General features: G+C 36.6%; 1 protein-coding gene across 3 annotated transcripts in view; it reads left to right on the top strand.

The window, feature by feature from the left end:
* The first annotated feature begins 9,218 nt into the window (after positions 1-9,218).
* Positions 9,219-23,392, top strand: part of LOC131362974 (cytokine-dependent hematopoietic cell linker) — a 20,608-nt gene continuing 6,434 nt past the window's right edge. The window contains exons 1-5 of one of the 3 annotated variants that reach the window (XM_058405366.1): positions 9,219-9,404; positions 18,751-18,813; positions 19,438-19,470; positions 20,752-20,784; positions 21,154-21,289. In XM_058405366.1, the coding sequence (XP_058261349.1) occupies positions 19,468-19,470; positions 20,752-20,784; positions 21,154-21,289 (172 nt within the window). In that variant the 5' untranslated portion in view covers positions 9,219-9,404; positions 18,751-18,813; positions 19,438-19,467. Of the gene's footprint in view, positions 9,405-18,750; positions 18,814-19,437; positions 19,471-20,751; positions 20,785-21,153; positions 21,290-23,392 lie in introns of those variants that run through there. The other 2 variants (XM_058405375.1, XM_058405384.1) reach the window with 2 other exon arrangements.

Raw genomic sequence — 23,392 nt, 5'->3', positions numbered from 1 at the left:
CATCTGTCATTGCAGTAAAAGGATAAAACATGAATTAGCTACCAGGCTAATGCACAAAAAAAAACTAGCATTATATAAAACCGGATCCAACACAGAAACTGGCATTAAAAGAAACAGGATTTAACAGAAACTTTACCGCATTACAGTAAACAGGACAAAACATGAACTAGCATTATGTTAAACAGGTTAATGCACAAACTAGCATTAGAGTAAACAGAATAAAACATGTGCTAGCTTTATGGTAAACAGGCTAATATACAAACTAGCATGATAAGAAGGCTCGAATATTAATCTGCATAAACAGTAAACAGTTTAATGTAAACTAGCATTACCGTAAATCGACTTAGCCTTCACCTAGAAAAGCTAACCCCAACCGCACAAGCCGTATACGTTTATTAGCCTTTTTTTTTAAAGCCGTTTTTGATTTCCTTAACTTGCTAAACAATCAGTATTAGCTGATTAGCTGACAGCTAGCTGGCTACAGCTCAGTGACTGGGCTACACTGTACTGTATAAGCTGAATTTATATTTGTATTTTTATAGCAGCAGTAGATTTTTATTTTATTTTTATTTTTTGTATTTTAAAAGATCTTTCTACAGTACACAATGTGCGTCATATTTTTTTCTGTTAAACGTAGAAACCGTATGTTTGTTTGTTTGTTTTTTTTAGTTGCCATGATCTATGCAAACGTGTTACACCAAATGTTTCCTCTTTGCAGCTCTTTATGCTTTAATGTATTATAATAATAATAAAAATAATAATAAATCAATGTAAATATACATGTAATAAATATTACAAATGCTATCCAATTTACTCATTGTGGCTTTTTGTTAATAAAAAAATATTATGTATTAGGGCCACCTAAACAAGTAAACCGGATAGTTCGTGTTTATTGTATTATATTAATATTTTTGTTAGATTATTATATATTATTTTTATTATTGCTGCTTCATATGAATGGGAGAAAACCATGTTTGGTTGTTATTATTATTGTTTGTAACATTTTGTTTTCTATATTATTAATGCAAAACAGTGCATAAGTGATTATAATATCTATGTGACTATGTATAACGTTTCAAATCATTTTTTATACATAAGGAATGTAAAATAAATACACCGTTTCACTCTCATTGAAGCTTCTATATTATAGTGTTAGAGTCTTACTGCTCTCATAAAGCTAAGGCTCTCTCTTTTACTCTCTCTCTCTCTTTCAGTCTGTCTCTCCCTCTCGCTCTCTCTCTTTTTCACTGTCTCTAACTCTCTCTCTCTTATACTCTCTCATTCACTCTCTCTCTGACTATTTCACTCTCTCTCTCTCTCTCTTTCACTGTCTCTAACTCTCTCTCTCTTATACTCTCTCTCATTCACTCTCTCTGACTATTTCACTCTCTCTCTCTTATACTCTCTCTCATTCACTCTCTCTGACTATTTCACTCTCTCTCTCTTATACTCTCTCTCATTCACTCTCTCTGACTATTTCACTCTCTCTCTCTCTCTCTCTCTCTCTCTCTCTCTTTCACTGTCTCTAACTCTCTCTCTTATACTCTCTCTCATTCACTCTCTCTGACTATTTCACTCTCTCTCTTTCACTGTCTCTAACTCTCTCTCTCTCTTATACTCTCTCTCATTCACTCTCTCTGACTATTTCACTCTCTCTCTCTCTCTTTCACTGTCTCTAACTCTCTCTCTCTCTTATACTCTCTCTCATTCACTCTCTCTGACTATTTCACTCTCTCTCTCTCTCTCTCTCTCTCTCTCTCTCTCTTTCACTGTCTCTAACTCTCTCTCTCATATACTCTCTCTCATTCTCTCTCTCTCTGACTCTTTCACTCTCACTCTCTCTCTCACTCTCTGACTCTTTCACTCTCACTCTCTCTCCTTCTCTTTTTCACTCTTGCTCTCTCTCTCTCTCTGTGTCTTTCACTGTCTCTAATTCTCTCTCTCTCTCTCTCTCTCTCTTTCTCTGTCTCTCCCTCCCTCCCTCTTCTCTCTCTCTCTCTCTCTCTCTCTCTGTGAATGTCATGTGTAATAGAATAACCTGTGTAATTTTTCCCTGATGATATGAGATGTTATCACTTCTTCCCTATCTCTCTCTCCAATCTCTCCCTCACCCTCACTCTCTTTTTTCTCTCTCTCTTTCACCCTCACTCTCTTTCTCTCTCTCTGTCTTTGATTTCCAGTGCCAACTCTTACACACTGTACCAATTATATAACCCTTAAATTGTGTGGATAGGTAAAAGGTGATTGCTTACAACAATATAATTGAGGGACGAAGCTAGATGTTCTTTCCTGGTCACCATAGAAACATGTTTTACACACACACACACACACACACACACACACCGTATGGTGTATGATGACAGCAGGAGTTTTCTCAGCCCAGAAGGGGAACAAGAGAGTTTAAGTGTGATTGTGTGTGTGTGTACAGTGTCTCACACACACACAGACACCACACCCAGACCCACACAGGCTCAGTTGTGAATAGATATCAGTTTACTGAACAGATAATGTCAATCAAAACTGATAGTTATCAGACACTTTTGCTCGCAGAGAGTGGGTGACTTCAAGGACCCTTGAAAAGTAGTCCCTACGGTACAAAAACGGTACAAAACACTTCCAGACTTGCATCATGAAGCGGGTCTGATTAATTAATGACGCAGCGAATGAATGACAGTTCCTGTTTCCATTTACATTATTGCACCTTTACACAGTCATTCCCTGACCACCTTCTGTTTTTGAATGAATAAGTCTCCAAGGTGGAAGTCAGTGTGGTTTCTGAGTGACGTGACAAGCTGCATGATGTGTCTCATTAAATTCGAAGGCTGAGGTGGGAATGACTCCAGCGTGTTTAGAGGTGTTCATTGGTAACAGGAACTAACTTGATTTGCGGTCCTTCAGCAACGTAAAACAATAGTGAATATCTTTGTTCAACACATTGTTGATTATTTTCCAATAACAGCACTCAAGTGTTCGATTTAAAATGTAACCGATACTAAAAGCTCACTTCCTCACTAATTGAAGTCACATATACATTACTGCACAGTGAAATTCTTTCTTCGCATATCCCATCCTTGGGGGTTGGGGTCAGAGCTCAGGGTCAGCCATGATACAGCGCCACTGGAGCAGCTGGGGTTTTGCTCAAGGGCCCAACGGTGGCAGCTTGGCGGTGTTGGGGCTTGAACCCCAGTCAGCGAGCCCAGAGCCTCTACCACTTGAGCTATCAATCAGTATACCATTGAATTCTCAATTCTGATTGGCCAGAAGGATAATACGTTGGTAAATCTAAGAATCAAAAGCTTTTCAAGGTCATGTGATCAAATACAAGGACACTATTGGTTTATTTCACTTCCTCACCTTTACAAAGGATATTTTTGTTTGTTTTTTTGTGTTTTTGGGAAGAAAAGTGTATGAGTGTACATGATGCCATCACAGCCTTTTTTTAACTCTGGCTTTCTCATTAGCAAAGTCTACTTCTGTGACTTTGAGTAATGTATAGATCCTTTTCAGGCCGACGTCACGATTACGCTAGCTGGACAAAGGGAAACTGGAGGTGGCTAATACAAACCAGTCCAGAGTCGGCTACACGAGGAACACACGTCATCTTGTTGTGTGACAGAATCGGCGGCGCTCAAATTTGAAGTTTTATCGCATATCTGCTGCCCCTGCCGGACAAAAAAACTGACCACAGCTTTGGTTAAACGCAAAAAAACGAGCAGGCTGGACAGAAACTCTCATCAAAAATGCTTGCGTTTGCAGCTGACACTTCATATCAGATAAGGTTATTGTTTTTCGGTGGTATGGTTTATGGTTTGGTTCCATGTCTAAATATTTCTCATGCATGCCCACCTCATCAGAAATTGAGGAACAAGTTAAATGCTAACTTTTTAGCATGTGAGTTAGCTAACTGGTAGCTAATGACCAGAGATTAAACAAAGGAAACTGTTTGTGTCATCTCCCTTTCTACAGTTGCCAGAAGCGCTCAGATAGGTGTAGGTGTCTGGTCACTCAGTCCTGTCACATCGTCCATCCATCGAGTGAGCGTGTACGGGTCAGCTAATCTGTTTCCGTCTGTTAAAGTCAAATAACATTCACGGTCCTGGACAGTGAGTGACCTAACCTAGTCAGATAAATAGGGATTTTGACCAGTCATTGTTTAAAAACGAACTAACAAAACTTAATAAAGCAGTCAGGGAAATCTTTCTGTCTCCGCCTAAGCTCCGCCCACAAAAAAACAAAATGTCACAATGTTTACTAACAGAAAAGGGTGAATTGTATTGTATTGTAAGGTGCTATAAAATAGTAGGCTTTTAAAATAGTTTGCTTCTAATCTTGTCAAACTCCTCACTCCATCACACTCTTGCCACAGGAGTCCTCCGTTCCTTTCATTAAACCGAGACTGTTTCTCTCATGATTAATTCACATAGCTTACGCATTTCTGGGTGTCATTTTTGCCAAGTAACACGCAACCGCCTAAACAGTTGGAAGGTGTATCATCAGTCGTCTCGAGCCGAAAAATAGAACATTCAGTGATAATGATTTGTGAAGGCTATTATATAATAATCGTATTTGCTAATAGCACCTTTGAAGCCATTTTTTCTTCAGGGATTTCTAGAGGCAGAGCGTATATATATATATATATATATATATATATATATATATATATATATATATATATATATATATATATATATATATATATATATATATATATATATATATATATATATATATATATATACAAGACAAAAGGAAATTATTTAGGCCACATTGTCATGGAACAAGGCTGATATGGACATATCAGTGCATTAGAATAGCAAGCAGACAGTGAAGCAGGTTCAAGGTTACAAACAGCAAGAAAGTAGGCAGGGTAAAATCCAGAGCAGTGAACACACAGATTTTGCACAGAAAGGATAAACTAAAGCGTACAGATATACAAACTCGTAAAGAAATCAGGTAAGAGCCGTAATACAGCACTCTGGGGCAGAGAGAGGGAGGGTTATTAAGGGTCTTGTTGAAGAACTCAACAGTAGTGCTAGGGCTTGAACCTCTAAACTTGCTGATCAGTAACCTAATAGATCAGCCATAACATTATGACCACCTGCCTAATATTGTGTTAGTCCCCCTTTTTGGTGCCAAAACAGCCTTGACCCATTGAGGCATGGACTCCACCAGATCCCTGAAGGTGTGCTGTGGTATCTGGCACCAAGATGTTAACCAGCAGATCCTTTAATGGAGGCTCCACCTCGCAACCTACAGGACTTAAAGGATACTTTTGATAGGTACTGCAGACCGGGAACACCCCACAGGGGATGCTCTGATCCAGTCGTCTAGCCATCACAATTTGGCCCTTCGTCAAACTCGCTCAAATCCTTACGCTTGCCCATTTTTCCTGCATCTAACACATCAACTTTGAGGACAAAAATGTTCATTTGCTGCCTCTGATATATCCCACCCACTAACAGGTGATGAGGAGATGAGTGTTATTCACTTCACCTGGTCATAATGTCATGTCTAATCAATGTATTATCTAATATCCCTCACAATATATTATTTAACCTTGATTGTTCCTGCTAGGCATGAACAAGGTATGAACCCATGATATTTGGTTTACGAGATGGTCTTACTTGACCATCATGAGCAAGACGTGCAGTATAAACAAAGCCATGACAACATGAAAGGGGAAATAAGTCACATAAATCCACTGATGGTGCAGATGTATTGTGACTCCAGTGTTAAGAAGAAGAAAACCTTTTATTATTGCCACACATAGATTTTTTTGCATATGCCAGCTTGTATAGGAGGAAATTAAGGTCAGGGCACATGGGCAGTGCTTATACAGTTCCCCTGGAGTAGAGAGGGTTAAGGCTGTTGCTCAGGCGGCACTTAGCTTGGTGTTGCTTTGGTTTTAATACAAAAAAAGAAAATAGAGCCACTTAACCACTTGAGCCACATGTGTGTGTGTGTGTGTGTGTGTGTGTGTGTGTGTGTGTACAAAATAGCGAATCTGATAACTTTGACTGAGGTGGCAATGTTTTTACATCACCACTTCCTGGTATATGGTCCAGGTTTCCTGTGACCCTGTGTAGGACAAGCGGTACAGAAAATGGATGGCTAAATAGATGGGTTTTTGTCTCCCCCTGGAGGAGGTTCTTTGCTCCACCAGACACACACACACACAAAAAGATACTCAAGCACACACACGGTGTGTAACAGCTGCTGCCGAAAGGAAGTTGGACTGCTTCTATCTGCACCCTCTCACTGAATGACCTTCTGCCCTGCACATCTGCACAGTATATACACACATATCAATCCTGAACACGTGGTATGGCATGTACATCACACACACACACACACAATAATACTTGTTCGTCTGCAGCCCACTGTGAGAATATTCATATGCACAAATTCTGAATGTTTAAGGCTGAAAAATTTATTAATATCAACAATTATCATATGGAGGACGTTAGAAATCACTGCCACACTCAACAAACACTATACTTTCACCACAGTGCTAGACTAGAACAGGAAGACATGTGTTAGACTGTGATGATGAGGAAATCAGTGAGAGAGTGAAAGAGAAAAAAGGTCAAGGCAGTAACTGATGCTGCAAGGTAATTTGGAGGAACATTAACTGAAGATAAATTTAGACACATTTAGGAGGAAAACTCTTTATGAATAGCTCATGGTATGTGGAGTTGAGGGGGAAGAAATGTACCATAAATTTTGTTTAATTTTATTTTAATGGATATGCACATTCATTCATTCATTCATTCATTCATTTTTTTTTTAATTTATATTTATTTTTAAATTTATGTATTTATTGATTTATTTAATTATTTAGTTAGTTAGTTAGTCATTTATTTATTTATTTACATTAATAACCAAATCAATACATAGTTATTTATAATACAATAATTGAATTGTTAAAAAATAAATCAGTTACACAAACAATTAGACATGAATAAAACAGAAACTATTCATTTTAAATGGAAACCATTAAACAGGAATTTATTTCAAACGTTACACAAATTTCCATCGTTAATTCTTGTATATTCACATGGCCATAGCAATCTCTAGAATATTCTTAAAATACAGTTATGAAATGATCGTACTGTAAGAAGACAGGATGGATATTTGATAGCTTTTGTAGCTTGATTTACATTTGTCCGGTGTCACGTTAGGGAAATATGCTCGAAATATGTTAGACTGAAGGTTTCCAGAAAATAAAATACAGTGCTGAGGATGGAAATTTTGTGCTGTGGGCTTTACAGTCACAAATTTCTTTATTCTAAACACCTTTCAAGGTCAGTTTCCTTTCATCCGTATTTAGAATGTGGACATGTGAGCATGAAAGATTTTTTTTTTTACATTTATTTTCTAAAATGTATTATTAAATACAAAATATTTTTTTTAATTGTCTAAAAATACGTTTTATTTATTATACACACATAAATATATTGAAATATATTTTATTTATTATCTATAATATATTTATTTTATTATTTTATATTTATATTTTTGTTGTGTATTATAGAGCATTATATTTAGTTTTCTTTATAAGTCATGCCTATTTATTTAATATTTATTTATTGATTGATTTATTCTGCTGATATACACATATTGAAAATAAGTCATAAATAATAGAATTGATTTGTTTATTTACAAACAAAGTTATTCAGAGATTATTTATTTACAGAAATGGACGTTGTCTATTTTTTTTTTTATTGTATTTTTAATAATTCTGCCGTACATCCTGTTTATTTGTCTATTCATTATATTGTATATTTATTTGATTCCGCATTCATTACAATTAATGTCAAGAATGGAGTGGATATAAAAGCAGTGCCGGAGCAAATTAACATCAACTACTGCTGGAGTTAAAGGGCTATAAATAGTGTAAGTGTTTGCGTCTCAGGAAGGAACCCGACAGGAAACACGTATGACATCCTCTATGGTTTCTTTCAAGTGTCAAATGAGACTTGTGTGTGTTCCGCTTTTCTGCATGTAAGCGTACAAGTGTGTGCATGTGTGTGTGTGAGAGAGAGAGGTAGAGACAGAGAGAGAGACACACACACAGATACAGAGCGTGTGGACTTCAGTGATGTGAATAATTAAAAGCTTCTACTGATAAAAATCTGAAGAGTGAAGAGGAGTCTGCTATATCCTTCTCACTCTCACTTACACACACACACACACACACACACACACAGACACAGATTTAATAATAGATATTAAACTAGTAAAGAAGAAGATAGAAAACAAGAAGAGAAAGTAGAAGAAGACGAAGAAAGAAGAATGCTAAGGTGTGAACTAATCATCTCAACTCCAACCTTGATGATGTTTATCCTACAGCCCCTTTGTTTCTTTGTGTGATTATAGCACTTACTTCACATCCCAAAGAATGACTAGTTTCTGTATTTATTCCCAACACAACTAGATAAATACATACAGTTGAGTCGCTTATATATATATATATATATATATATATATATATATATATATACAAACACACACACACACACACACACACACACACATATATACATAATAACCCAACTTCTTCTTCCTGAATATATATATATAATCTGCATATATAAAAATGTATAGAATTTTGGATTATCATGTTGCAGGAGTGCATGAAATACCCGTAAAGTCATGGCATGTTCCACAAATTTGTACCGTTAAAGATATTAAAGATAATGTAACAAATAAAGGCACCACATAAACACCAAACCATCAGCTTCTGCTTCTGTATTAATGCTGTCTGTTTGTGTGTATACAGTCTCTCTCTCTCTCTCTCTCTCTCTCTCTCTCTCTCTCTCCCTCCCTCTCTCTCTCTCTCTCTCTCTCTCTCTGTCTCCTTCCCTCTTCTCTCTCTCTCCCTCCCTCTCTCTCTCTCTCTCTCTCTCTCTCCCTCTCTCTCTCTCTCCCTCTCTCTCTTCCTCTCTCTCTCTCTCTTTCTTCCTCTCTCTCTCTCTCTCTCTCTCTTCCTCTCTCTATCCCTCCCTCTCCCTCTCCCTCTCTCATGCCTCATAATCAGCACTAAATCCATGAAGTGATTAAAAGATTAAATCTACACATAGTCCCAATATATGAATTCAGGAAATGTCTATGTGTGACATTTGTCATTTGAAATGTGTGTGTGTGTGTGTGTGTGTGTGTGATATGTTAATCGTTAATCTATAAGTAGAGGAGCATGTTCAGATCTTAATCTCACACAGGAAGCAAGCTTAGAAACCACAAAAAAAAGTGACCTTGCTACTGCTGCTGCTGCTACTGCATACATACACACACACACACACACACACTCAGGCCTACACATTCTCTACACACTGTTGTCACTCTCAGACGACTTCTTCTCACACAAACAAACTCACTGAGTGTCAGCGTCTCCATCCCACCAGGTAAGAAGCTTCTCTCCATCTCAGCCCTAACCTCTGTGTTTATGTTTGAGGCTCTACAGTAAAACTGTGTGGGAAGACTTGTGTGAGCTTTAAGACAGGGCTATTTTTCTATTTCTTGTATTAAAATAGTTCAGGATTAAATGTAAAAGTATTAGCATGCCTGTTCTAGTGTGCTTTCTTTTTAGTTTATTCGTCATGCCCTTTTTCGTGCACACATTTATTTTTAGCTCTGTTAGTGTGTCTGTTGTAATAATTGTGTATTTGAGTGTGTGATTTTTGGTTTAAAAACCTGGGATTGTGTAGCTATACAGGTGTTTCCTTGTTCATTAGCATCAGTGTGTCAATTCCACTTCTCTCTCTCTCTCTCTTTCTCTCTCTCTCTTTTACTGCCATTGCTTTGTCTTTTTAGTATTTTTTAGGTCAGACAGTGTGGCCCCTTTTTGCCTTCAGTGCCCCCCCCCTTTTTTTAGTTTAACTAGTGTGCCACAATCAGTGCACTATGCTTTTTAATATCTACAGATGTTCATTTTTTAGTGCTTTATTTTTCGTTGTGCATTTTAGTGCGCCATGTTTGGTATACAGTAAAATTCCTAGTAAAAGGTTGATCTAGTGCCCCAGAGTGTCTGAGTTTCTATATAAACATTGCATGGTGATAAAGCGACATTGGTTATGGTGCTGCTAATTTAGTCGTTAAAGGTTTCATGGGCAAGACCATGATCAGGACTAGCTGAAATAGAGTCGAGATAGAATAGAGTCTTATGGTGTTTGAGGTCAAGTAGACATCAAGTGGTCAAGATCGAGACTGAAATCCTTTTTTAAGCCTTCTCTAGAGTTAAGCTGAGGGACTGTTTGCACAAAGAGGAACAAAAGCACACAGTAAAATAGCGTGTATACATGTATATATATATATATAAATATATATATATATATATATATATATATATAGAGAGAGAGAGAGAGAGAGAGAGAGAGAGCACAATATTATTATTAAATAAATTATATTATTACTAATATTATTAATTATAATAATAACAGTATTAGTAATTTGTAATAACAAATAATATAATATAATGTAATAATATAATATTTCTCTCTCTCTCTCGCTCTATATACATATACATATATATATATATATATATATATATATACACACATACAGTCTAGTCCAGTGATGTCAATGTTGCCTAGAAGACTGGAGATAATGATCATAATAAACTACAACAAATTTCCCTACGTCCGATACAAGTCCAAATCCAAAACGAACGACAAAACACATCAGAGACAATCCAAGCCGACGCCTTAGAGATGGGACTCACGTCCTAGCTGGTGTTGTTGGTGCGTCACTTTATGCTTTACTGTACTGTCCATGTGCCCTTCATATTGCTCTTGTACCATTTTAAGTCCCATTATATGGTCTTTAAAGCCACTGTTGTGTGATATTTATTATTCATTATATTAGCTTGGCCTTAGCATCCCTGGTGCAGCCTTTTAGAAATATAAACGATGCCGGTGTGTACTTTTAATAAAATGATGAAACAAATTGCCTTTCAGTTCTCGTTCCTCATGGACTTATTTGTTAGACATGTCCGAAATGGAGGAAGTAAACAGTGATGGTGGAAAGAGTAATGTGTTTTTGTTCAACTGCAGCTACTTCAGGATACTCAGGTCATGGGCACAAAACGCATGATGTCGTCGCATTCGAAATTAAACACTGGGTCGCATTTAATCATTGATGTCTTGGGGTTTTTTTTTTTCTTCTTCTTTTTTTCTTCTAAATCGTAAATATTAATTGGTTATTTTGTGGGCAATCCCCATAACTTCATCTAAATGAGTGGTGGGAGGTGTGAGACATTTAAACATCTTTATATTTCCTACTGTAAATGTGTTAACTGTGGTTGACATAGTGACTAAAAAAATAAAGAAGGAAGAAATAAAACTTTTACTTCTATAGCAGTTTCTGAGTGAGGAGTGAGGTACAGAACTTCACTTCGCTTTAGAGTCTCCGTTAGAAGCGTCTTTCTGCTAATGAGGAAACTGCAATTAACAGTTTAATTGTCTAGAACCAACAGGATAAACATAATCAAGCATTTTCCACCATTTAAATGCTGAGTACTGGAGGATGGAATGATATTGGAAGCTGGTTTCCAGCATAGGAAAGACGGATGATGGATTTGAACAGTTTTAAAAACAACATAAAACAAAAAGAAAGTACAGTAGAATATTTTTACATGTGTACATAGACAGTATTGATTGATTGGTTGATTGAAGTCTTTAAAGAATTGAGAAGCTGGTTTGCAAAGAGAGAGCAAAAAATGTTTGTTTTTTTTTATTTAATCATAAGTTCTCATAATCATTGGCACATTTTTAAAAATATTAGATTTGTGGTTTTGTTGTAGATCTATTAAATATCTTGTTGTAGGTCTATTGAGTTTGACATTGTGGGTGAAAATCATCTTCAAAAATAAAAAAATAAAAGAATAAATACATTAGATAGATAGATAGATAGATAGATAGATAGATAGATAGATAGATAGATAGATAGATAGATAGATAGATAGATAGATAGATAGATAGAATCCTGCTGGTTTTGAGCATTATCTGTTGAACATTTTTTGTGACATCCTTAAAAGATATAGTGAGCTGATATTAACCATCATTCATGTTGGTTATTGTTTGATTTATTTCATGTTAATGAACTCAAACATTCTCTGTTTACCTTGGGAAAAAGTAAAGGCATTTCCACATCCATTCGAGAGCACGCGTGACTAACGGCTTCTAGGCAAAGTCGATTAATATTCAAACACCTAGGCAACCGTCAGCTATTCCAGATTCACGTATCGGGGCTCATCACTCGTTTTACTGGGGAGAAATAGACTGCTCTTGTATTTGGAGTGATTTGAATGATGCTGTATTTTGAGTGATAGATTGTTCTCGCTGACTTTAGCATTTGTACTCAAAATGCAGGTCTGATAATAAAATCTAATCATAGTAGACATTATCTGACATCTTGGTAGGAAGGACTAAATCGCTATATCATACAAATGCACTGTAGGTACAGCAGCGTCTATCATGTGTATATTCCTTGTATCTTGTGAAATGGTGGCTAAGGGTTTAGCACGTTCACCTCACACCTCCAGCGTCCTGGCTTTGAATCTTGCTCACTGTGTGTGTGTGGAACTTGCCAAAGACTGATTGGAGTCTCTAAATTGCCTGTAGTGTGTGAGTGTGCACACATTCACTACGGGCAATTTAGAGACTCCAATCAGTTGGCACTCCGTCCACATCCTGCCTTGATGCCTGAGATAGGTACAGGCTCCCCGTGACCCGATGATAGATCAGATAAGCTGTACAGGCAATGAAATGAAGCAAATAAGCAGTACAGTGAAACACAAGGTTGTGTTGCAGCTTCAGGGTCAGTCCTGAGGTTGTTGAACTTTTATATCAGCAGTGTTTATGCAAGTTCATGGTTTCAATTCTCAAAACCATGCCATTAGGTTGTACCCTGCAACAGTTGTGCAAGAAGTTGTAGGTATTGTAGTTTTTGCATTGTTCTTGGTGTGTAACACACACACACACACACACACTTTACTGTAGTTTTTTAAGGGTTCCAAGCACCAAAGGTAAAAACCCTATTGTTTTGCATGTTCTTAGTCTTATTGTTTGTTTTCCAATAAAACGTATTGTACAGACCAAGATGTGAAACTTGGTCATGGGTTGTACTACAACCTGCTACTCAAATTACTAAATTATTGCTCAAATTATGGGCTTATAGCACAGGGTTTATCCTTTTGCCCCATTTCCCATTAGCCATATGTCTGAGATGACCCAAACGCCCCGAATTATGAGGCTATAGCTCATGGATTATCCTCTTGGCCCATGATCTCATGAGCTATAGGTCCAACAACCAAACTTAGATTACTCAGATTCTCCAAAATAAATATATTCATAAGCCTTGGGGACTTAATTCTGAACCTAATATAACATATCAATCAGTTCTAGTAGGGTGAAGCCTAATTTGCTCAGACACATGATCGTTATATCATATGTAAAAGTTAGTGAAAGATCATATATAAGTTTCTCGTGAACTATAAGTCCAATCAAGCTGAAATTTAATACATAAATTTAATATAACATGGTCACCAATATCCAGTCAGGTTTCAGCATGAATTTGACAGGGTTGCTATGGAGATATTGTCATGACAACTTGCAAAGTAGGTCCTGTTAGAAACCCACTAGTATCATGATGCAGAATTGCAGAATGTCTCACTCAAATTTCTGAAACTTCATTTTCGGAAATGTTTAAATTTACGATAGTTTGTATAAACACATTTCCACAAACATTTTCACTCAGTGTTCACAAATTGAGTGTGATACCATTCGTCAGTATCTGAAACTCAGGAGTTATCAAATATATTTAGAGATTTGTCAACATGTCAATCAATCAATCAATCAATCAATCAATCATTTAGGACTGGGTTATCAATGTGGAAAAGTTTAAACTGCTCTTTCTCAGGAACTGTAAGTCCAATTCAGTTTAAATTTAGAGGACATCCTTGCGCTACGTGAATTTTTAACGACGAGTGGGTTACTTCAAAAACACGGCTGCTATTAGCCGAGCAGGCATTTCACATGATTAGCTGTGAGCTACCATGTTCATCAGCTGTGTTTTCTAGATTTTTCCATGGCAAGAACTGAACGACGAGGGCAATATTCTTAAAGAATTGCTTTGCAGTCACTTATAGCTATATTTATTTTATATAATTTTTGTTGTAGCATCAGTACAATTTCTGTCTTGGAGTAGAATTGAAAATATCTTAAAAATGCTAACTCTAAAATTCGGGATTCCAGTAGTAAAACATATTGCAAAATTTGTAACTAACTTTGTGTAAATTTTTGACACAAAGTCTAGTATTTTTTTTATCATACACAAAATCCCGTGAGACGTGAGCAGTGCTAAAACGACGAAATTTGAAATGAAACCTACACGAATGTTTTTTATGCGTAACTAAAAGATTTCGTAGCTAATTCTGTAAAAAAAAAAAAATATATATATATATGTATATATATATATATATATATATATATATATATATATATATATATATATATATATATATATATATATATATATCTTAGATAATATAATTCCTACACGATAAACCTTTCACTACAGGCGAACATGAGCGAACATGACGAATGAAAAAGCTACATGTATCTGATCATGTATCTGAGCGTGTATTTCTAGCACCTCTGTGACTGCTTGATATTTCCATCTTGCACACATTCTCCCTCTATTAATAAGGCAGTTTGTGGTAAGTGGTCTGCTACCCAGAATTCTGTTCTTAACACACCCAGAGTTTCAGATCAAGATCTGTCTTTCAGACCAGATCAAATGGCAAGAACTGAAACCAAATTGTTAAATACTATTTCTGCAATAAATTTTCACTCTTGGTTAAGCACCATTTGTTTTTTTTTGTTTTTTTCGCACGATATCGGTTTGAGGAACGGTGTAAAGTTCAACTCGACTGACGTCTGGTAATAATAACAATATGGCAGAGAGAAACGCATTTTGCTTCATTACTATATTGCATCTAGAATAAATACACTTCTTGTTACACATAGAATAAATCTCCTGGTGACATAATCACATTTTATTTTTAACGTACACCAGTACACAGTTACAGAAAGGAAATGATTTATAATCACACTCTCCGTTATCACCCAGATGAGGATGAGTTCCCTTTTGAGTCTGCTTCCTGTCAAGGTTTCGTCCTCGTATATCGTCTAACGGACTTTTTCTCACTACCGTCTTACACATTCGGGATAAATCAATCAAGATAAAACGCACATCCTGAACGAATACATTTCTATAAAGCTGCTTTGTGGCTATATTATTTGTTAAAGGAATGAGTTGAATGAAATTTAGCGGAAAAACAAGAGAAATGGTTGGGAGCTTTAGCATGATATAAACAGAGCTGGCTGGTGGGTGGGAAGTGAAAACGCATAAGCTGTGAAGAAAATAAAGGGGGAAATCTGCTAACCTTTGAATCATTTGAAATGAAGCCACCTAATCTGAATATGTCAGTAATTTGCAGTAGTTGCGACTTAAAGCAGATGGCGAGTAGATTAGATTGTGTAGTTTAGATCAGAGCTCACCTTATGTGAATGCTGACATTCCAGCACTTCAGGATGAGCCTTGGATACTTACGTAACGCGCGAGACTGTCCTTTCGTTAGGAATTATGCTCCAAATCAGTTGAGCTCAATTATGCCTCAACTCATATTAAAAACAGCACTTGGTATGACTGACAGGACAGTTGGTGGATACAAGACAAGAGAAGACAAGACAAGAAAAGAAAAGAAAAGAAAAGAAAAGAAAAGAAAAGAAAAGAAAAGAAAAGAAAAGAAAAGAAAAGAAAAGAAAAGAAAAAACAAGATAAGACAAGACAAGATACAACAAGATAAGATAAGACAAAACAAGATAAGACAAGACAATATAAGACAAGAAAAGATAAGACAAGAAAAGACAAGATAAGACAAGAAAAGTAAAGATAAGACAATATAAGATAAGACAAAACAAGATAAGACAAGACAATACAAGACAAGACAAGATACAACAAGATAAGATAGGACAAGATAAGACAAGACAATACAAGACAAGACAAGATACAACAAGATAAGATAGGACAAGATAAGACAAGACAAGACAAGATACAACAAGATAAGATAGGACAAGATAAGACAAGAAAAGATAAGACAAGAAAAGAAAAGAAAAGAAAAGAAAAGAAAAGAAAAGAAAAGACAAGACAAGGCAAGATAATTTTTCATCCCACAACAGGGACATTTGCATAGTTACAGAGAAGGGATAGCAGATAAGAAAAAGAAAAGATAATACCAAGACAAGGTGACTTGAGATTTTATAGGGACACTTAAAAAGACGTAACTAACTAAAAGATAACCAACTATTTAAAAAATTACACAAAGCATATAAATATATAATAATAATAATAATAATAATAATAATAATAATAAAATTTGTCTAATAAAAAATGGAGAAAATATCAAGATAAAGTGCATATATATACAGAGAGAGTGAGAGAGTTTGGATTACATGGATGAAGCAGCAGTGAAGTGAAACATTTAAATGAGAGATAGCAGACACATGTAAATCAGAATCACAGCATGTAAATCAGACAGACAACTCATGTGTGAAACTACAAGACATTAATTTGTAAACAGTTTTATCTCCTACCTGAACAGTGTTATATTATTCATCAGTTTGGTTATTACACATATCCAGGGATGTAGACACAATTTCCCCTAAACTGGTAGAAGATAAAATATCTACATGAGGTGGGGAACCACCACATGAGCATCTTATCTTATTAAGGATTGTGCAGTTTGCTGGAACTGTACTAGAAGGATGAAGACTTGTCTTCTGAATGAGTTTCTCTGAACTGGTGTATTGATGAAGATGATGATGTTACACAGTGATGTCACAAAAGCCATGAAATAAATAGATAGATAGATAGATAGATAGATAGATAGATAGATAGATAGATAGATAGATAGATAGATAGATAGATAGATAGATAGATAGATAGATAGACGGGCTCGGCCCCTTAGTTCCAGTGAAAGGAACTCTTAATGCTTAATGTCAAATGAACAGTTTGGGGATGACCCCTTCGTGTTCCAACATGACTGTACACCAGTGCACAAAGCAAGGTCCATAAAGACATGGATGAGAGTTTGGTGTGGAGGAACTTTATAGAGTCCTGACCTCGACCTGATAGAACACCTTTGGGATGAATTAGAGTGGAGACTGTGAGCCAGTTAAAAACTGGGAGGTCTGCCTTTACATGTACATGAATGTAATATGGAGTTGGTCCGCCCTTTGCAGCTATAATAGCTTCAACTCTTCTGGGAAGGCTTTCCAAAAGGTTTAGAAGTGTGTTTATGGGAATTTGACCATTCATCAAGAACTCTGTGAAGATTTTGATGAATTGACATCATTGTCTGTGTGCCGGTCTCCTTGATTTGACGTCAGGTTTGTTTATGAAGATATTTTGTGCAATAGCAGACTTATATAAACTACTGACTGTGTTAACGTTGTCTACTGGACTTTTTACATGCGTGCACATACCCAGTTACTGACACATTCATGAACAGAGGGCTGGAATGTAATACTGCTGCTGCATACAAAACTCCGACAACGCACACAGCGATGGCGGTTTTGGACGAGACCCGGTCGGACTTCTACATTCTACAATGAAATTTTCGCATGTCAAGGGCATTGCTTTCACGCACTGTTGTTAAACTATCGGAACCGGTAATAAAGTTTTGTCTAGGCTTCTGATTGGCTAGGCATGCTCCTGACAGCACTTAACAGGACGTTTTGTGTTTTCATGTGGACAAAGATATTTTTAACACGTAGGTCATGTGGACAGAATAAAAAAAAAAACGGAGTAGAAAAACACCCAGCTACGTGTGGCCTACAGTCATCGCTAACCACAAAATGCCGAACAGAAAATGTATCGGAGTAAAAGTATAAAAGTAAATTTGTTTCAAAAAGTAGTGAAGGAAAAGTAAAAGTTGACAGAAATATACAAGCTCAAGTACAAAAACTCTCAAAAAATACTTAAGTACTGAAACGAAATCATTTTACTTCGTTACTTTACACCACTGCCGCTGATATCAGTAATAATGTTTCATCGTGAAATAAAATTCTTCAATTAGAAGGTGGATTTGTTTTAATTCCTCGCATAGGTCTGCACCATTCCCTACAAATACAGTTTAAGCACATTTGTTGAAGATCATCTGCAAAACAGGTCTGCTATCACGTCCATCAGTCAGAGCAAAACAAAACCAAAATATAAAGGTGGTTCCTGAGAAACCAGAAACAGCAATCTTCTCCTTTCTGGATAATTTCCCATGATGGAAAGCGACATCACCTTAAACGCTTAAACTCCTTCTATGAACATTAGCTGCCTTTATTTGTATTCATTCGCATTGACTTCATTCATTTATTCATGAATGTTAATGGGTTCATTATTATTACTGTTATTAAAACTGGCTTTGATATCAATCTCTCTGCTGTTTAAGGGAATAGTGACACTATAAACTGAGCAATGAAGTCTTCGTTGTTTTGTAATTTTATGACGTTATAGCATATGTAATGAGACCTATAACGTGTGTGTGTGTGTAAGCATGTTCCTCCTTTTGATGCCCTCTTCAATATGATGAATAAGGAATGAATGTAAATGTCTGGATTCTGTCCATACACTTGACTTTACTCTATAAAGGGATTTTACAATCCACACATTTACACACAGTGTTTTGTTTTTCAGAACAACGTTGCATGTTCTTGAAGCTGAAAAGCGTCCCTCAATGGACGAGGTTCAGAGATAAAGGTACCGGATGCACATGGTCACAGCTCATACCCATACACAAGTGAACACCTGTACACTGAGACCTGTTTAGTAATTTCCTGTAAAGGAATGTCATACAATGACCACATGTGGTTTTTGCACTTTCTATTTGCGATTGTCTGTGGGAACTATTCATATTTTATTTTTTTTTAGAAATCTTTAATAACCAGGATCTAAAATATTATAAGTATTTAAAAAAAACAAATCAAAATATCACAAATTTTATATTTAATTTTTTTTTTACATTTTTTTCAAATTCATTATATATTTTTATGTATTTTATATCATTTTTTAAATCATTTTTTACACTTTCATGTCGTACATATCAGGGTAGATTTTTCATTGAAATACATAGACAAGAATTCAGATGTAAACTCCAGCTGCCGGCTGATGATGTCATAGCGCTTTCTGCAGCACTGGGCCAATCAGCTGCTTCGCTGAAAAACTGAATTCTTCTTATCAGTAGCATGAATCCATAACCCTACACTCACTTCAGCATTGTTTTGATTTGTTTTGCAAAAATCTGTTACTGAAAACTAATCCAGGTCACTGTGTCTGTGTGTGTGTGTGTGTGTGTGTGTGTGTGTGTGTGTGTGTCGCATGCAGAGTGCACATCGAAATGTGTCTCATTTGAACATGGTGAGTTGAAATGTCTTTGCCTGTCTCATTCTGTCCCTATCTATCTATCTATCTATCTATCTATCTATCTATCTATCTATCTATCTATCTATCTATCTATCTATCTATCTATCTATCTATCTTTGACTCTGTGTGGCTATGCCTCTTTCTCTATCTATCTATCTATCTATCTATCTATCTATCTATCTATCTATCTATCTATCTATCTATCTATCTATGCCTCTCTCTATCTATCTATCTATCTATCTCTGAGTCTGTTTGGCTCTCTCTCTCTCTCTCTCTCTCTCTCTCTCTCTCTCTCTCTCTCTCTCTCTCTCTATCTATCTATCTATCTTTGACTCTGTGTGGCTATGCCTCTTTCTCTATCTATCTATCTACCTCTCTATCTATCTATCTATCTATCTATCTATCTATCTATCTATCTATCTATCTATCTATCTGAGTCTGTGTGGCTATGCCTCTCTCTATCTCTCTACCTCTCTATCTATCTCTCTACCTCTCTATCTATCTATCTATCTATCTATCTATCTATCTATCTATCTATCTATCTATCTATCTATCTGTGTGGCTATGCCTCCCTCTCTCTCTCTCTCTCTCTCTCTCTCTCTCTCTCTCTCTCTCTCTATCTATCTATCTATCTCTGAGTCTGTTTGGCTCTCTATCTATCTATCTATCTATCTATCTATCTATCTATCTATCTATCTATCTATCTATCTATGACTCTGTGTGGCTATGCCTCTTTCTCTATCTATCTATCTATCTATCTATCTATCTATCTATCTATCTATCTATCTATCTATCTATCTATCTATCTATCTATCTATCTTTGACTCTGTGTGGCTATGCCTCTTTCTCTATCTATCTATCTATCTATCTATCTATCTATCTATCTATCTATCTATCTATCTATCTATCTATCTATCTATCTGAGTCTGTGTGGCTATGCCCCTCTCTCTCTCTCTCTCTCTCTCTCTCTCTCTCTATCTATCTCTGTGTGGCTATGCCTCCCTCTCTCTCTCTCTCTCTCTCTCTCTCTATCTATCTATCTATCTTTGACTCTGTGTGGCTATGCCTCTTTCTCTATCTATCTATCTATCTATCTATCTATCTATCTATCTATCTATCTATCTATCTATCTATCTATCTATCTCTGAGTCTGTTTGGCTCTATCTATCTATCTATCTATCTATCTATCTATCTATCTATCTATCTATCTATCTATTTCTGTGACTCTGTGTGGCTATGAAAGCTAATCCAGGTCACTGTGTGTGTCGCATGCAGAGTGCACATCGAAATATGTCTCATTTGAACATGGTGAGTTGATGTGTCTTTGCCTGTCTCATTCTGTCTCTATCTATCTATCTATCTATCTATCTATCTATCTATCTATCTGAGTCTGTTTGGCTATGCCCCTCTCTCTCTCTCTCTCTCTCTCTCTCTCTCTATCTATCTGAGTCTGTTTGGCTATGCCTCTCTCCCTCTCTCCCTCTCTATCTATCTATCTATCTATCTATCTATCTATCTATCTATCTATCTATCTATCTATCTATCTATCTATCTATCTATCTATCTATCTATCTATTTCTATGAGTGTGTGGCTATGTCTCTCTCTCTCTTTCTCTTTCACTCTCTTCCCACATATGAATCTGAATGTATATCACAATATAAACGTTCACCAATCAGGATCGTTGGAACAGAGGAGGCTGGATAAAACAAAGATCTATTCACAATGACGACTCGGACGAAGGAGACTACCATGAGCCGGAGGAACCTGTAATGCGTTTCCCCAGGCCGAGACAATCGCCTACAGAGTATGCAGGTAACGTGTCTCTCTGTGGATCTGTCCCACACCACACACTATCCACTACATAGGGTGTGTATAAACACCATCACAAATGCCAAAAACACACTTTCAGATAGAACTGGATTGTGTATAGTGATCATGATTACTAGAAAATGTACATATCATTTTTTTCTAAAGAGAAAGATGTGAAGTGAAGTTATGAGCGCGTGTTACAATGTCGCCATCTAGTGTCCAGGTCATGCTATTGGACATGCTAACGTTTAACAGGACTGCTGCTGTGTCTTAAATTACTTCTTCTTCTTCTGCCCTTCATCCCTACAGTCCTCTAACAAAGCAAATTTGTTTAAAGTGTCTGATTTGGGGTGCACATTGCACCGATGATAGCAGCAACGGCACATCCGGGAGTGTAGCCTTGTTCTTGGGAAAAACAGAGTTCTAGAATGTTCTTAAATAAAAGGGTGTTGTGACTCTAGAAAATATATATCAACAAACTGTGAATAGAGACCTTGGAGACGATTGTGTGAAAATTCAAGAAGATGGGGATTTCTGGGGAAAAATAAAAACAAAGTCCAATGAATCAAGACGGAGGCGAAGACAGCACGTGCACATTTTTAACGCTAGCTAGCTGAGTCAGCTAATCTAGCAAGCTAAATGTTTTACGATTTACTGTATAACAGCTTTGTGTTCGGTCTGAGAAATTAGCTTTCTGTTGTTGTTATATATACAGTAACACCTCACACATCCGCGAGGTTACGTTCCAGGACTCATCCCGAATGATGAGGTTTCGCGGGTGTTCGGTGGAGACACTAAAAATGCTAATGCTGTACTGGAAATGCTTATTTTTAGAGTTTAAACCCTAAATATGACCCCAATCATGCTCCCAAAACACTTTCATTTCATTTTCATTTAGCTTAATACATTACCCTTAAAAAAGAAATAAATGTTTGACGTAAAAATAGAGTATCGCCTGTATAAAAACCCAGGAAAAAATCACTGAGATCACTTATTCACGGAATATACACGCGTGTTGAGTCGAGTACGAGATGCAAGGAGATGAACCGCGACATCACGCATACAAAGCATTGTAGCTACCAGCCAATCAGCAGCTAGGTAAAACTAGTTAACGCTCTCTGATTGGCTACTTCCAACCCTTTGAGCCAATAGCGTGTCGTAATGGCTGTACTGTACATACGTGATATCGACGACGTTCGATATCATTAAAATAACATTTTGATTTTATTTATATTGATATTTTGTTGATTGTTGAATAAACTAAATTTTTCTTAATAATTTCGCATTAAAAAGCGTGAAAATTTTTAAATTGTAAACACTTTTGCAGGATTTCGAGGGTCTGCGAAAAATTCGCGGATGCAAATTAGTTAGGTTCCAGTGAAAATTTCGCAGATCAGTGAAATCGTGAATCATGAGACGCGGATCTGCGAGGTATTACTGTACTATGTATAGGCTCTTAAAACATTCAGGACAATACTCAAGAGACATTTTTGCTATACGTTTCGAACTCTGTAGTTCGAAACGTATGAATTAACACGTGTCTACTCGATCCGTACCGAGAACATGATTTGTACTGCAGACAAGAAATAGATTTCTGCTCATTTTCTGCACATGCGCAGTACAAATCGTGTTTCCAGAACGGATCGAATAATGACAACACAAATCGAATCAAATCGAATCTCGCTTTATTGTTACATCATCATCAACACAAGTGTAGAAGTGAGTGAAATTCTTTAGTGCAGCTCCAGACATTGCAGCTGTAAATGTCCAACACTGACAAGTACGGTAAAAAAGTAATAAATAATATATACATATACATACAATGGCATGAGAATTGTGCAGTATGTACAGAAACAACTTCAGCATGTTGGGGCTCCTGGTGAGCCTTCTTCACCACTACGTCTGTGTGAACAGTCCATGTGAGGTCCTCAGTGATGAGTATCCCGAGGAACTTTATGCTGTCGACCAGTTCCACTGGAGTTCCGTTGATGGGGGTGTGTTCTCTTTCCTGTCTCCTGAAGTCCACTATTAGCTCCTTGGTCTTTCTTGTTTGTTCTCTTGACATCAGTGATCAGTGGCTATACAGTCATGGGTGTATAGGAAGTA

This window comes from Hemibagrus wyckioides, linkage group LG02 (genome assembly GCF_019097595.1).
Source record: "Hemibagrus wyckioides isolate EC202008001 linkage group LG02, SWU_Hwy_1.0, whole genome shotgun sequence".
NCBI lineage: Eukaryota > Metazoa > Chordata > Actinopteri > Siluriformes > Bagridae > Hemibagrus > Hemibagrus wyckioides.
This window is presented reverse-complemented; position numbering and strand designations above follow the sequence as displayed.